This window comes from Narcine bancroftii, chromosome 2 (genome assembly GCF_036971445.1).
Source record: "Narcine bancroftii isolate sNarBan1 chromosome 2, sNarBan1.hap1, whole genome shotgun sequence".
Taxonomy (NCBI): domain Eukaryota; kingdom Metazoa; phylum Chordata; class Chondrichthyes; order Torpediniformes; family Narcinidae; genus Narcine; species Narcine bancroftii.
In genome coordinates this window covers 37,457,913-37,470,976 of record NC_091470.1, presented here as the reverse complement: position 1 = coordinate 37,470,976, position 13,064 = coordinate 37,457,913, and the positions used below count along the sequence as shown (strand labels likewise).

The following is a 13,064-nucleotide window of genomic DNA, read 5'->3' as shown; positions in this document are numbered from 1 at the left end:
CATTGTAAACCTAGTGTGTTATATGACCAAAATTCTCCCTGGTTTTCCTACATAATATCTTTGCATGGCTGACCTTAGCTGCTAGGTCTGAACCCCACAATTTGAAATTTTTTTTTTAATGCGTCATGAAAGTGGAAGGGATGGAAAATGCCAAGTCTGTTAATTTCATGATCTCAGAAGCAACAAGCATACAAGTTGAGTTCTTCCAGCATTTGTTTGATTCTTGTATCCCTGGATTTCAGATTTATCCGTATGCTGTCACCTTTCCAAACCAGTGCTTTGTGTACTTTCATGCATTAATCATCAACTCTCATTCTTGTGAAAATAAAATCCCTCCCTTCCCATCCCCACCCCCAGTCCTTTCTTGGAAACTTGTAGCTTTGCCTCATTAGCGCTTCAGCAAAAAACAATTTTATCAACAAAAAATCGTAGGTGGCTGATCCAATTTATTTTTAAAATGTACTTCTATTATTTCTTGCATTCAAACAATGTCCTCATAATGTCTCCAATTAAACTTTATTATCTTTGTGCTTGTGGTTCTGTTATTTCACAAGTCATGCAAACTTGCTCATCAGTCCTTTGAAGAGTTCCATGGTTTGTGGCAAAATTCGCTGCTTCAAATATGATTTTTGAATACAGCTAGACTAATTCTCCAAATTCTGCAGCATGTTCTTTCTGATAGAAATGCATCTAGGCTCCCATTCTCTTCATCCCACCAAATGACACTGCAGTTCAATGAAGGACATATTCCTTATGGATATCTGAGCAGTAGCTAAGTTGTTGTAACACAAGCAACATCCATACCTAGACTTCCACAATGTCAATGCAAAGCATCTTTTTCATCAAAATATTAAAAATGTGGCACAGTGATACAGCAAGTAGAACTGTTGCCTCTTAGTACCAGCAACCGGGTTCATTCCTGACACCCCCCCCCTGAACACCAATACCCCTGAACATAAAGCCCTCCAAAAGATAACGGACACAGGCTGGACGTCGTAGGCAAAACTCTCGCCACTGTTGAATACATCTATAGGGAATGCAGCCATCAGAGAGCAGCAGCAATCATCAAAGACCCACACCACCTAGCACAAGCTCTGCTCTCACTGCTGGCATCAAGAAAGGGGTATTGGTGCCACAAGACTTGCACTACCAGGTTCAGGAACAGCTACTACCTCTCTATTTTCAGACTCCTCAACGACAAACTCAATCAAAGATTCATTTGAGGATGTGCACTTTGATTTTCTTTTTGTTCCCTGTTTTTCAGAGTCAGTTTATTTGTTTACAGTTCTTTGTGTACACTTTACAGTTTTTTGCATTACCAATTAATGGTAATCCTGCTCCACCAGCAGGAAAAAGAAATCTCAGGGTTGTATGTGTTATCATGGATGTACTCTGACAATAAATCTGAAATCTTCACCAGTGGCACAACCTGCATAACATTTACAAGATGACCTGTAGCAAAAGCTTTTTTTGAAAGCATCTCTCAAACCTTGATATTTGCTACTGTGATGGGTATATTATATTTTATATAAATGTTTTTTTTAAAGAGATTGTGGGGGTTTAATGTAGGTAACTTCACAAACAAACAACCAGATGTAAGCACTTTATTTAAAATGCAAGAGCTTTGCTGAAAGTGAGGCATTGAGGCACCGAGTGCATTTGCAAAGACAATAAAAACTATTTTGGAAATGCTTTGCTAAAGAACTTCAAAAGCAGGTGCAAATGAAACTCAGAGCTGATCAGATCTTTCAGAGACTGGGTCTGGAGCCCTGCAAGAAGGTCATGTGGTTTTGCAAGCAGAGAGAGAGAAAAAAAGACCAACAGGCTTTCTCAGAGAGAGCGAGAGAGAGAAAAAGAAAATTCAGTTTGAGTTCGGCTTGGAAAACGGGCTGTGAGTTCTGAGTTCAGCCTGTTGAAAACCCTTGTGGTCCTTACAAGAGGAAATGTCTGGCTAGATTGTTTCTCCTGAAATAAGGGAAACAAGAGGAACTCTGTGGTGACCTGAAAAAAGAGGTTATTTATTTGGAAAACCCTGATGGAGCAAGTTTCGTCGGCAAGACACTGAAGTGACTGATGGAAGTAAATCAGTTTGTGTGTGTCCAATGAGCAACAAATCTCTCTGAAAAAGTAACTTTAACCATTTGTCTTGGTGAATTTCTATTGCTACTGGGTTTTGGGGTCCTCTGGGCCCATAACACTACCTAGAGGCCCAAATGTTACAAGTACATGGAGGCACTACCGCTTGCAAGAAGGGGCACTTAACTAGCTCAGATATATTTGCATGATTGCTTTGTAGTCTCTTACCCACATGATGTGTGCTTAAACAAAGCGATTTGCCTTCATCTTCCCAAGGACATTTAGGGTTGGGCTACGTTCATTAAATCTAGGTCATTAAAGCAGTGACTCAAGTAGCTATTAAAACATTTTTACAGTAATTCTGGGTTCTTAAAGGAATTTTCTCTGTAGTTGGATTCTTTAGATCACTTATTGTTCTGTCTTTATTGGGTTCTGTTTATCCTGTTGCAGTACCCCTGGCAGAACATATCAACAATGCTATTCATTACTTTTTTGTATTTCCTGGCTAGAGATCAAGCTGACTCTGAGGAGTCAAGTCCTAAATTTATTGTGACATTGGATGGTATTCCAAGTCCTCCTGGATCTATTTCAGAACAAGATGAAGAGACTGAGCCACTAGACCAAGGGAGTCATTTACAAGAAGGTGGAAGGAAATGTCGAGTATCAATGCAGTCTGTTGCTCAGACATTGATTGAATCTGATGGTACTTGTCTAATTTAGTATTTTTATAGTTAATAATTGCACTTGAAAAAAATGTAGATTGCAGAATCTCTTTCAACTAACGTCACACAATTTGTTAATTCTCATTTGTATTGATATTGCATCCAAGTCGGGGTAGTGTTTGGGGAGTGGTGGGAAGAAATAAACAGGACTGTTAAGTGTTACTTTTTTCACAAAACTGATCCAAGGTATAGAAGATTTGCAATACAGGTGCCTAACCTTTTATCTAGAATTCGGCAACCTCCAAAAAAACCTGCACTTTTTTCGGTAGATGACATCTGCTCATCAAAGATGAAGTTTGGCACTAAACATGACCCCGTGCGACCCTGGCTCAACTCCAGTGTCTCCTGTCGCATTCCGCTACTTTATAAGCACCTCAGAATTGTCTATACTGATGCCTGTCCAGCATTGCGGCGTTTTCAGTCAGCCCAGCGGCAATGGTTCAATGGCCGTGGTCACTACCCATAATCCCCCATGCAGCTGAAACTGCTGTACCTATGCCAGTGCAGGGGAACTGAGAAGGAGGTCATTCACCTGGTGCTGGTACAGCGGGGGGAGGGGGTTGGGAGAGACGACTTGGGCTGGGCGAGGTGGGGGAGAGAGACAGCAGCGTGACTCGGGAGGGGGTTGGGGAGAGACGGCAGTGTGACTCAGGGAGGAGGAAGAGAGACTGCAGCGCGACTCGGGCAGGCGAGGGGGGAGTGAGACGGCAGCGCGACTCAGGCGGGGGAGAGATGGTAGCGCGACTCAGGCGGGGGAGAGATGGTAGCGCGACTTGGGAGGGGGGGTGGGATGCAGATGCAGTGGCATGACTTGGGCAGGTTTAAAGGGACGGAAATCAAAATTATTCCGAAATCCGGAAGATTCTGAACAATGGCAGGTCTCCGGTCTTGATGATCCCAGATAAAAGATTAGGCACCTATGCAAGAAAACATTGAGTAGACCAGGCCTTTATTTGCTTGAGTTTAGAACAAAGAGGATCTCCTTATAATTTACAGAATTCTCTCTAGATTTGATGGGCTGTATGCAGGGAGGATGTTTCTCCTGGATGAGGAGTCTGAAACCAGGGTCTATGGCCTCAGAATAAATGATATGCTCTTCATGATAGAGCTAAGAAGAAAGTTTTCAGAGTGTGTTATGACACTGACTCTCTGGAATTTTCATATCTTGGAGAACTCTTGAGGTGTTATTCAAAATAGAATGATGTATTTCTTGATAAAAAAGAAATTAAGGATTTTGGGGATGGTGCAGAAAAAGTGTCATTGTAATATCATGGTTTCGATGGCTTCGCAGATGAAGGGCCAAATAATCTACTACTCTTTTTCTTTAGATCTTGTTCCTTCTTGCAAGTTGATACTGATTTTCATGAGAAACCATATAACCATAACCATATAACCACTTACAGCACAGAACAGGCCAGTTCGGCCCTACTAGTCCATGCCGTAGCAAATCCCCACCCTCCTAGTCCCACTGACCAGCACCCGGTCCATACCCCTCTAGTCCCCTCCTATCCATGTAACGATCCAGTCTTTCCTTAAATGTAACCAATGATCCCGCCTTGACCACGTCTGCCAGAAGCTCATTCCACATCCCCACCACCCTCTGCGTAAAGAAATTTCCCCTCATGTTCCCCTTATAATTTTCCCCCTTCAATCTTAAACCATGTCCTCTAGTTTGAATCTCCCCCTTTCTTAATTGAAAAAGTCTATCCACATTTACTCTGTCTGTCCCTTTTAAAATCTTAAACACCCCTATCAAGTCCCCTCTCAATCTTCTACGCTCCAGAGTAAAAAGTCCCAGTCTGCACAACCTTTCCCTGTAACTCAAACCTTGAAATCCTGTCAACATTCTTGTGAACCTTCTCTGCACTCTCTTTATTTTGTTTATCTTTCCTATAATTTGGTGACCAAAACTGTACACAGTACTCCAAATTTGGCCTCACCAATGCCTTGTACAATTTCATCATAACCTCCCTACTCTTGAATTCAATACTCCGATTTATGAAGGCCAACATTCCAAATGCCTTCTTCACAACACCATCTACCTGAGTATCAGCCTTGAGGGTACTATTTACCACAACTCCTAAATCCCTTTGTTGCTCTGCACCCCTCAATTGTCTACCATTCAATGTATATGACCTATTTAGATTTGCCTTGATTTGTGCAGAGGTACAAATGAGAAACAGAGTTTAGAATGAGATTGAATTTAAAGTGGAGGGGAGGTAGCCAGTCAAGAAAATGTCTGTTTCTTTGCATCTCTTGATGCACGTTTCAGCAGAAAATGTCAAAGTAAATAATGTAGTGCTGTTATCTTTCACAATTTCCTAGATTCTGGAACAGATTGGGAGGAAGCAGATGTAATTCTCTGCTATTTGAGAAAAGAAATGAGAAAATTCAGACCTGTTGGCATGGTATTGGTTGTTGATAAAATGCTGGAATCCATTATCCATGAGGAAGTGTAATAAGACATTTAGAAAATCAGATGATTAAGCATAATGCCGTAGTATAAACAAAAGGATCATTGATAAGAAACTGGTGAATGTGATGTTGAGATTTTCAGAACAGTACCTTAATGTTATTTAAATAAAATAAGGGTTTATAGATTGTGGTGAAGTGAACAATTTGATAGAAATAAATGGGTCATTTTTTAAGCTATTAGTAAGATGCCACCAAGATCAGTTTGGCTCCTCGGGCATGAAAGGTAATTTTGTAATGGATGCAATTATTTTTGACATTGCAAAACTATATGGAAAATAGCCATGCAGTAATGAGAATGGATAAAAGCTGGTTAAATGGAAAATAAACTAACAGATGAAGTATATTGCAGCAAAGTATGAGGTTATTCTCTTGACTGGAGAGAAAGTCTTGGAGTACAATTCCTCATGAAAGTCTTGATTACAAGGGAGTTATAATACAATAATGAGTTGTATTGCAACGGTACAGGGGCTTTGCTGATAACCTGTGTTCATATGTATTCAACTTTGTAGTTTTTTTCTGTGCCTAAGTAAAAATGTACATTCCTTGGAGTTGTTGTATGTATATTCACTAGATTTTTTTTGATGACAGGGGTGTAAAACAAACGAGTAGAATCAGTGTTTCCTCATTAGAATATGGATCTATGAATGGAAGGCAAAATCTTTGAAAGATAGATTTTGAAAATCCAACAGGTTAGATCAGTGGTCCTCAAGTTTTTTCTTGCCACTCACATGCCTCTTTAAGTATTCCCTATGCCATAGGTGCTTTGATTAGTAAGGAATTGCTTAAAGCGGTATGTGAGTGGGAAGGGAAGGTTGAGAATCGCTGCTCTAGACCCAATTGTTAGAAATATTTTGCTTGAGAAAAATTGTCATTGGCCCATTTCCTTTGGAGTTATGAAACTGTGCACATAACGAGTCAATTAGGTACGATTAAAACTACCTTAAGCAATCCCTTACTAATCACAGAACACCGATGGCATAGGGATTACTTAGTGGTATATAAATGGAAAGAGAAAGGTTGAGAAGCACTGCTGGAATGTTTTTTTTTACCCCGGAGAGACAATAATTAAAGTTGGGATCATGGATTAAATGAGATTTGTTTACTTGGATTTTCAATATTTGGAGTTGCATGATTGTTCAACTTTTGATTATATTCAAGTAAACTTTAAAGCCAAATGAGAAATATGAAAAAAGATTTTGGCAAGAGAGTGAATAAGGGAGATGATTATGAAAGATTTAATTCCATGGGGGTGCAGTCTGAAGAGATTCTGGTACAAGAATGGAAGGAGCAGATCAAATGTGTTTGTATCAGAGTTCCATCCATGGTTAAATTAGTTTCTGGTTTAGTTCAGCTAAGTATAGTGGTGAAAGACATAGATGGCTAGTACTGGTGCCTGCCTGATGGTGATGCATAGTTTTCACAACATTTGGAAAAGTTGACTAGCTGGATAGAGATAATGGAGGAGTCTGGGGAAGGGTGGCTGTTGGAAAATCTAACCACAGAACTACAATGAAACATTATCTATAGAGTGATAGAAGAAGCCATGGCTGGAGCTGTTTTTGAGCTGGTTCGAGAAGTAGAATTAAGGAAAAGGCCCCCTTGTCTTGAAAACAGTTCAAGGCTAGTGGTGTGATCATCAATGCTGCAGAGAATAATTCATCTGGGCTGCATTATAATCCTATGGGAGGGTCAAAATGTAGGTGGTGTAATTTCAAAGAGTTGTGACAAAATTGAGAATGCATGTCAAAGGCCATGTTCAAAGTCATGAAGAGACCGAAGCAGAAATGATCATATCCAAGATATCATTGATAGATTTTATAGGGTCTTGAAAGGCTGCGGGTGTGTTACTGAAAATGAGACCATGTTCGTTAGATTGAATTTGAAGAGAGCATGGCATCAGTATCACAAGATATCACTGAGAGCGAGTTCCAGATCCTGACTGCAGTTTGGGGTTATTTTGCTACCAGTTGTTTATGGGGGAAAAAGCTTATTTGTTTACGCTTGGTAGCAAGAAAAGAGGCCCTGGGGAAATCCTCACACTTTTTAGTGGATAAGGCTCTGGCTTTATTTTGATTGGTAGTTTTCGTAAAGGAGGATGAGGCCACATATGTGTTGGTTTAATTTTTTTTTTGAAAATTTTATTTAATTTCACATGCATTAAAACTTGTTCAAAAACATTAAATTGAAGTTTGATCTGATGTGTTGGATGGCGAAATTGGTTCTGTGTAGGTTGTTCTATTCTGTCTCAAGACTAGTCCAGAGGTAACATTAAAGACAAAAGACAAATACTCTAACTTTTAAATATTCAATTCATTTTGGGTTATTAAAATATATTTATGCTGTTTATTGATAGCTTTCTTTAATATTTGGCTAAGGAATTCATGAATTGAAATTGACAGAATTTAATTTTTTTAACAAAATTAATGTTGGATCACCTCTCCTTTTAACATGTATCAACTTGTGTGCCTTTTCCAACATTAGAAGAGATTGATGACAGCAACTTTCAAGCAAAACGACAGAAACTTCTGGAGAGGTGCAAATACTGGCCTGCCTGTAAAAATGGTGATAATTGCATGTATCATCATCCTGTATCTTCGTGCAAGTGAGTATGTTTCAGTCCAAAATATTTATCATTAAATACCCTTTTTAAATTCACATTGTTTCCCTTTTTTTGAGATGCTGATTGTCAGAAAAATAATTCACTGTGATGACATAACTTTGATCATTTGTGTAAACATCAAATCTAAAGGAAGAGATAGGTACATTTGCAATATTTAAGACTTTAGATAGGTACATGGATAAGAAAGATTTAGAGCAATGGTTCTCAACCTTTCTTCTTTCCACTCACATACCACCTAAAGCAATCTCTTACTAATCACAGAGCACATTAGAGATTACTTAAAGTGGTATGTGAGTGGAAAGAAAAAAGGTTGAGAACCACTGTTTTAGAGGTCAAATGCACAGGACAAATAGGCAACTTGGTCAACATAGGAGAAGGGGTCTGTTTTTGTTCAACTCGATGAATTTCTACCCAGACTGATTGAGTAGATCCTAATAAGATTATTCCATTTGAAATTTGGGGTGGTATAGTGTCAGAATAAAGGATCAAGCTAAAACGTTTTACATAGAGGATTTTTAAACTATGGGATTTTCTACCCTTGAGAACCTGCAGATAGGATTACATTTAAGATTGATCACCTGTTTGTTGATAGAGGCTAACTGACCTGCCTGTTGTGAATTTTCCTTTGTTGGGCCCTTGTTTGAAATTTGAAAATTTAAGAGCCAATTCCCATGGTTCATTTAAGTAATTCTGTTTTCTTTATCTCCGTGGAGAGCTGGTGACCTGACAAAAGGGGCAATTACACCACTCAAAGGACTGGCTTTTTGAATGCTAATCACCTCCGTTCCAAATGGAATAATGACTGTTTAAAAAATATATACGCTTGTATGAATGTTGGAATTTTTTCTATTTCAAAACTTGTTTAATATTGAATTCTGATTTAAAAAAAATACATTTTATGATTTGAATAGAAATTCATCATTTTCTTATAATTCTGTAATATCTTTGCATTTTTTTTAGAACTTTTCCAAAATGTAAATATGGGGACAAGTGCTTATTTATCCATCCAAATTGCAAATATGACTCCAAATGTACCAGACTAGATTGTCCATACACACATGCAAGCAGACGAGCAGCAATAGTGCCAAAACAGCCAGGTTTGTATAGTACAATATTAATTCGTAAATATGGACTAGATTCTCTTATACTTGAGCTTGGTCCAAATAGGTCATTTTGTAGACAGGAAATGTATTGAAAATAATTTGTGTTGTAACACCAGAAAAAGGGATTCATTTTGAGGTTAAATTATGAGATGGCTCTCAAAAACCTAGACTGGAAAAAAAAGTTTGAATTTCACCATAGAATTTAATACTCTGGAATGTTTTTAAAACACTCCTTCGTATTGATCAAACTGCCGGATAATCATAGGCGTGCCTTTTATTCATTCTGAAGTAACCTTGAATTTTAAATCCGAATTGACTGGCAGGTACTAAGATATATTCTGTGGTCAGCACAGAATGCTAGCTGTATCTGTATCACCCCAAAGTGGTAAATTTTACAAGAGTAAACTTTATCATCGTTGCATTTCCCTCCTGCATGGTGCTGAATTTTGGATACCTTTGTGCTATTAACCAGAGTACTTTTAAAATTGGATATGGCTACTCAAAGTCAAGCAGGACTTGCACGATCATTGGAAATGATTAAAAGGCAACAAACAGATTTACTACACTGCTCTGATGTAAACATCTTGGCTATGATCTTTTTGTATATTTACTATGGTCTTGACACATGAAATATGACACATGAAAGTGGTTGTTAAAAGCAAATCACAATATTTCAATAACCATCATTTAAAGGTTTAAATTTTATTTGGATATTTTAAAATAAACCACTGTTGTCTCCAGTAACAAGCCATTTAAAGCCTGTACAGAGCTAACAGCAGTAGGACCCCATGGAAGAGCAGGGCATGTGCGAGATTGTGTAGGACAACCCTGATTTATAAGGTTAAAATTTGTGTTTTGAGGATCATCCTATACAATGGCATATGATTATGGTGTTTTTAAAGAAATTTAGAGCTGGCCTGTAGATAAACAGATTTGCTTTTCATTGTTGCATTATTACAATCTGTTATTTTGTGATATCTTAAATCTTTTCTAATGTTGACTGTTGTTCAGCAAAAGATTATTTGAATTTTAGGAAAAATAGTCTAAAGTATGGTGCCTTCCAGAATATTGTTATACAGTATTCCATTTAGGATGTAGTTATGCCTTGGTTATATTGTGTTTCTTTAAACATTAAACTCTTGTCCCATTTTGAAAAGAAAATGCACCAGTCATGGCTTTTACTTTGGAGTTCAACTAATTTTTGGTGAAAACCCTTATTTTGTAGCTCCTGTAACAAACCCAGGCAGTTCTTTATGTCGATTCTTTCCAGATTGCAAAAAAGTCGAGTGCTCTTTCATCCATCCAAAGGTATGCAAGATTGTTTAAAAGGATTCTAATTTATAAAATTATTGCATTTTACAAGTGATGACTTTCCCTTGCATTTTTCTCAGCCGTGTCGATTCAGTGCACACTGTAAGAGAGCTGACTGCACATTCTACCATCCAACAATTACATTACCTCCTCGCCATGCACTTAAATGGATCAGATCCCAACAAAATAGGTAATGTAGCATTGCAGGTTTAAAAAAAATACTTTCACCACTTCTGATTTTACTTGATTATTAAATTATAAATATTAAAGGCTAATTTGCCTAAATCACAATTTAATATTTCAGTTTTGTAGGATTATAGACAATTAAAATCTGAGCCAATTTTACTTTCTTTTTCAGTGAATGATCAGTTTGGATCGTGCATAATCCCATATTGTGGATGTAAGGCTGCAACTATTTGATTTTGCAAATTTGTATTGTCTCTCTATCATTATTCTTTAGCAACAAATATTAAATATTTTAAGTAATTTTCTCCTACTACTGAATTGACAATTTTTTGTTGGGCATATTTTGACACAGACTTCATTTTTCAATGGATTTTCTAAGGTGCATTATGTAACTTGTATTTTGTGCTGTTAAATTTAGTGGAAATTTTCAATTAGTATTTTGATGTATGGCAATTTTTTTTGAGAACGAGTTTACAGTAAAAGAATGAAGTTTGTTCAATGAATCAGTTACCTTTTTTTGCAATTGTTTTCCTTCGCAGCATTTTCTCAAGATCACAGCTGTTTTGCCATCTATTAAATTTTTCTTTGCATTGTAGGTGTTAAATCCATGATTTTACAATGAGTAGTTATTCCCACTACTCTTCACCTGCTGTCCCCTGGGAGTTGTTGCTAAACCTTTCGTGGTTTATCCCACAAGTGTGTTGGGGAACCTTTGGAAAATACTAACAAGATCAATTGAAAAAATGTAAAGCTTGATGTTTTACTTTCATTAGATTTTCAATTCCTTTTTAGAACGAGTTGGTGCTTCTAAATCTAAATTTTGTAATTTCACAACATAAACTTCAATTTTTCAAGACTGAGTTTTAAAACAGAAACCTGTGTGTGGAAATACGGGCATGTTTTATTGTGAATGAACATACACTGGTTTGTGGCATTTGTAATCTTGATAATCAATTCTTTTGTGGTTAATGGTGGTGTACATCATTCTCAATAGGGATTGTACAATTTATTCAAAAGCTTTCTGTAAATTATAAAATTTGGACTAGAGAATATATTTACATTAATCAGTTTTGTCACTTAAATTTAATTTTTGATCAACATATTATCTCATCAGAAAAACACCCACATTGTATCTAAATATTTATTGTTGTACTTCAGGTACAAATTAGTTAATTCAAAATACACTAACAAACAGTTCTTGGGGAAAGATTTTTCTGTATCTCGGCCTCCAATAATTCATGCTGAGGGAATTGGTGAGTTATTTCTGTTTATTTTAAATATGCATTACCAGAACTCTTATCAAAATTCAACTTTTTCAAAAAAATTTTTGGATTTTAACAGAATTTATCAGAAATGTTGGACAAGTAGAAGAGCTCCAACAAAATTGAGAAATATTGCTGTTTACAGACTATATTGTGCAATGTATTCAGTTACATTGGCCAGTTATGATGCATTTAGTATAAAATAGTGAATACCACCAGGGTGAACACTGGAACAAAGTGGTTTAATCCTATCATTCGACTGTCCATTTAGAAATCCTTTTGAAAGAACTTTAGTCGTGATTAAATAGACTTTTGGTGTTAAATTAATCACATTTAATTTATGTGAAGATATCCACTGACATTGTTAAAAACTGAAAACAATTCAATATTTAATTTGAAAAAGTGCACCAAATCCAGGGTGAAAGTCAAAACATTACACATTTACTGTACTTCAAAGCTACATTTTATTTTTATATACTGTATATCAATGCAAAAATTATAATCTGCAGAATCACAAATTTGACACTTGAAAAGTCAAAGATACACATTAAAAATTAAACTTAGTTCACTGAACCAAATATAATTGTTCAGGTAGCCACAGTGATTGGTCCAATAGTGCATGGTATGTTTTGGCATGCTTTCTTCGGTTCAATAGGTTACTCAATTAGTATATTCAAGATGAAGGTCATCAGATGCTACATAGTTTTATTGAAAACAATTGCCAGCATTTAGCAAAAGTTTACTATAAATGTCCTAAGGCTGCTTTACCAAATTAGCTACAGCACAATATCAAGTTTGTGTTACATTTAGCAGTGTACTTGCATTATTAATGTTTAGAGTATTGATAGAACTCAATTAACCATTTTCATGGCATTGCCACATGATTGTTTAGAAATTCTGTCCTTGACAACAGGACCATAGATGTAAAATGGTCAAAGTAACTAAGTCAGCATTAAGTTTAGAATACAAGCTATGTCTAAAATTCAAGAATGTGATTTGAACACTGTTACGACTGCATCAATGTACACATGGCTGTGCAGTAGAAAATCTGATAAAATGCCTTAAAACAAAAATAGCCTAAAATCATTTACCAAACGGCCTTCCGAATTGAGCTTGCAGATAGTGTTAGCTGCCTTAATTTTTAAAACCTTGTTCTTCGTAGTAGTTGAATTTCTCAACTCTTTGCTCTTGATCCTGGATGTTTGTATACTTTTCATAAACATTTCCAGACAAACAAACTTGAATGGAGGGGAGAAAAGAAAACGGAGGTTACTGGATTGCCAATTGTTATTGTTTATTGCCAACATAT

The 13,064-nt window shown here is 36.8% G+C and overlaps 2 protein-coding genes across 6 annotated transcripts in view; one reads left to right on the top strand and one right to left on the bottom strand.

The window, feature by feature from the left end:
• zc3h14 (zinc finger CCCH-type containing 14) overlaps nucleotides 1-12,828 on the top strand; it is a 33,876-nt gene extending 21,048 nt beyond the window's left edge. For all 4 annotated transcript variants that reach the window (XM_069916319.1, XM_069916322.1, XM_069916320.1 and 1 more), the window contains 6 exons: nucleotides 2,586-2,779; nucleotides 7,755-7,875; nucleotides 8,854-8,990; nucleotides 10,222-10,304; nucleotides 10,388-10,497; nucleotides 10,666-12,828. In XM_069916319.1, coding sequence (XP_069772420.1) covers nucleotides 2,586-2,779; nucleotides 7,755-7,875; nucleotides 8,854-8,990; nucleotides 10,222-10,304; nucleotides 10,388-10,497; nucleotides 10,666-10,672 — 652 coding nt within the window. In that variant the 3' untranslated portion in view covers nucleotides 10,673-12,828. The remainder of the gene's footprint in view (nucleotides 1-2,585; nucleotides 2,780-7,754; nucleotides 7,876-8,853; nucleotides 8,991-10,221; nucleotides 10,305-10,387; nucleotides 10,498-10,665) is intronic.
• Nucleotides 12,148-13,064, bottom strand: part of LOC138753387 (echinoderm microtubule-associated protein-like 5) — a 182,360-nt gene continuing 181,443 nt past the window's right edge. Inside the window, exon 41 of one of the 2 annotated variants that reach the window (XM_069916315.1) lies at nucleotides 12,148-12,993. In XM_069916315.1, the coding sequence (XP_069772416.1) occupies nucleotides 12,969-12,993 (25 nt within the window). In that variant the 3' untranslated portion in view covers nucleotides 12,148-12,968. The remainder of the gene's footprint in view (nucleotides 12,994-13,064) is intronic. The other variant, XM_069916316.1, reaches the window with a different exon arrangement.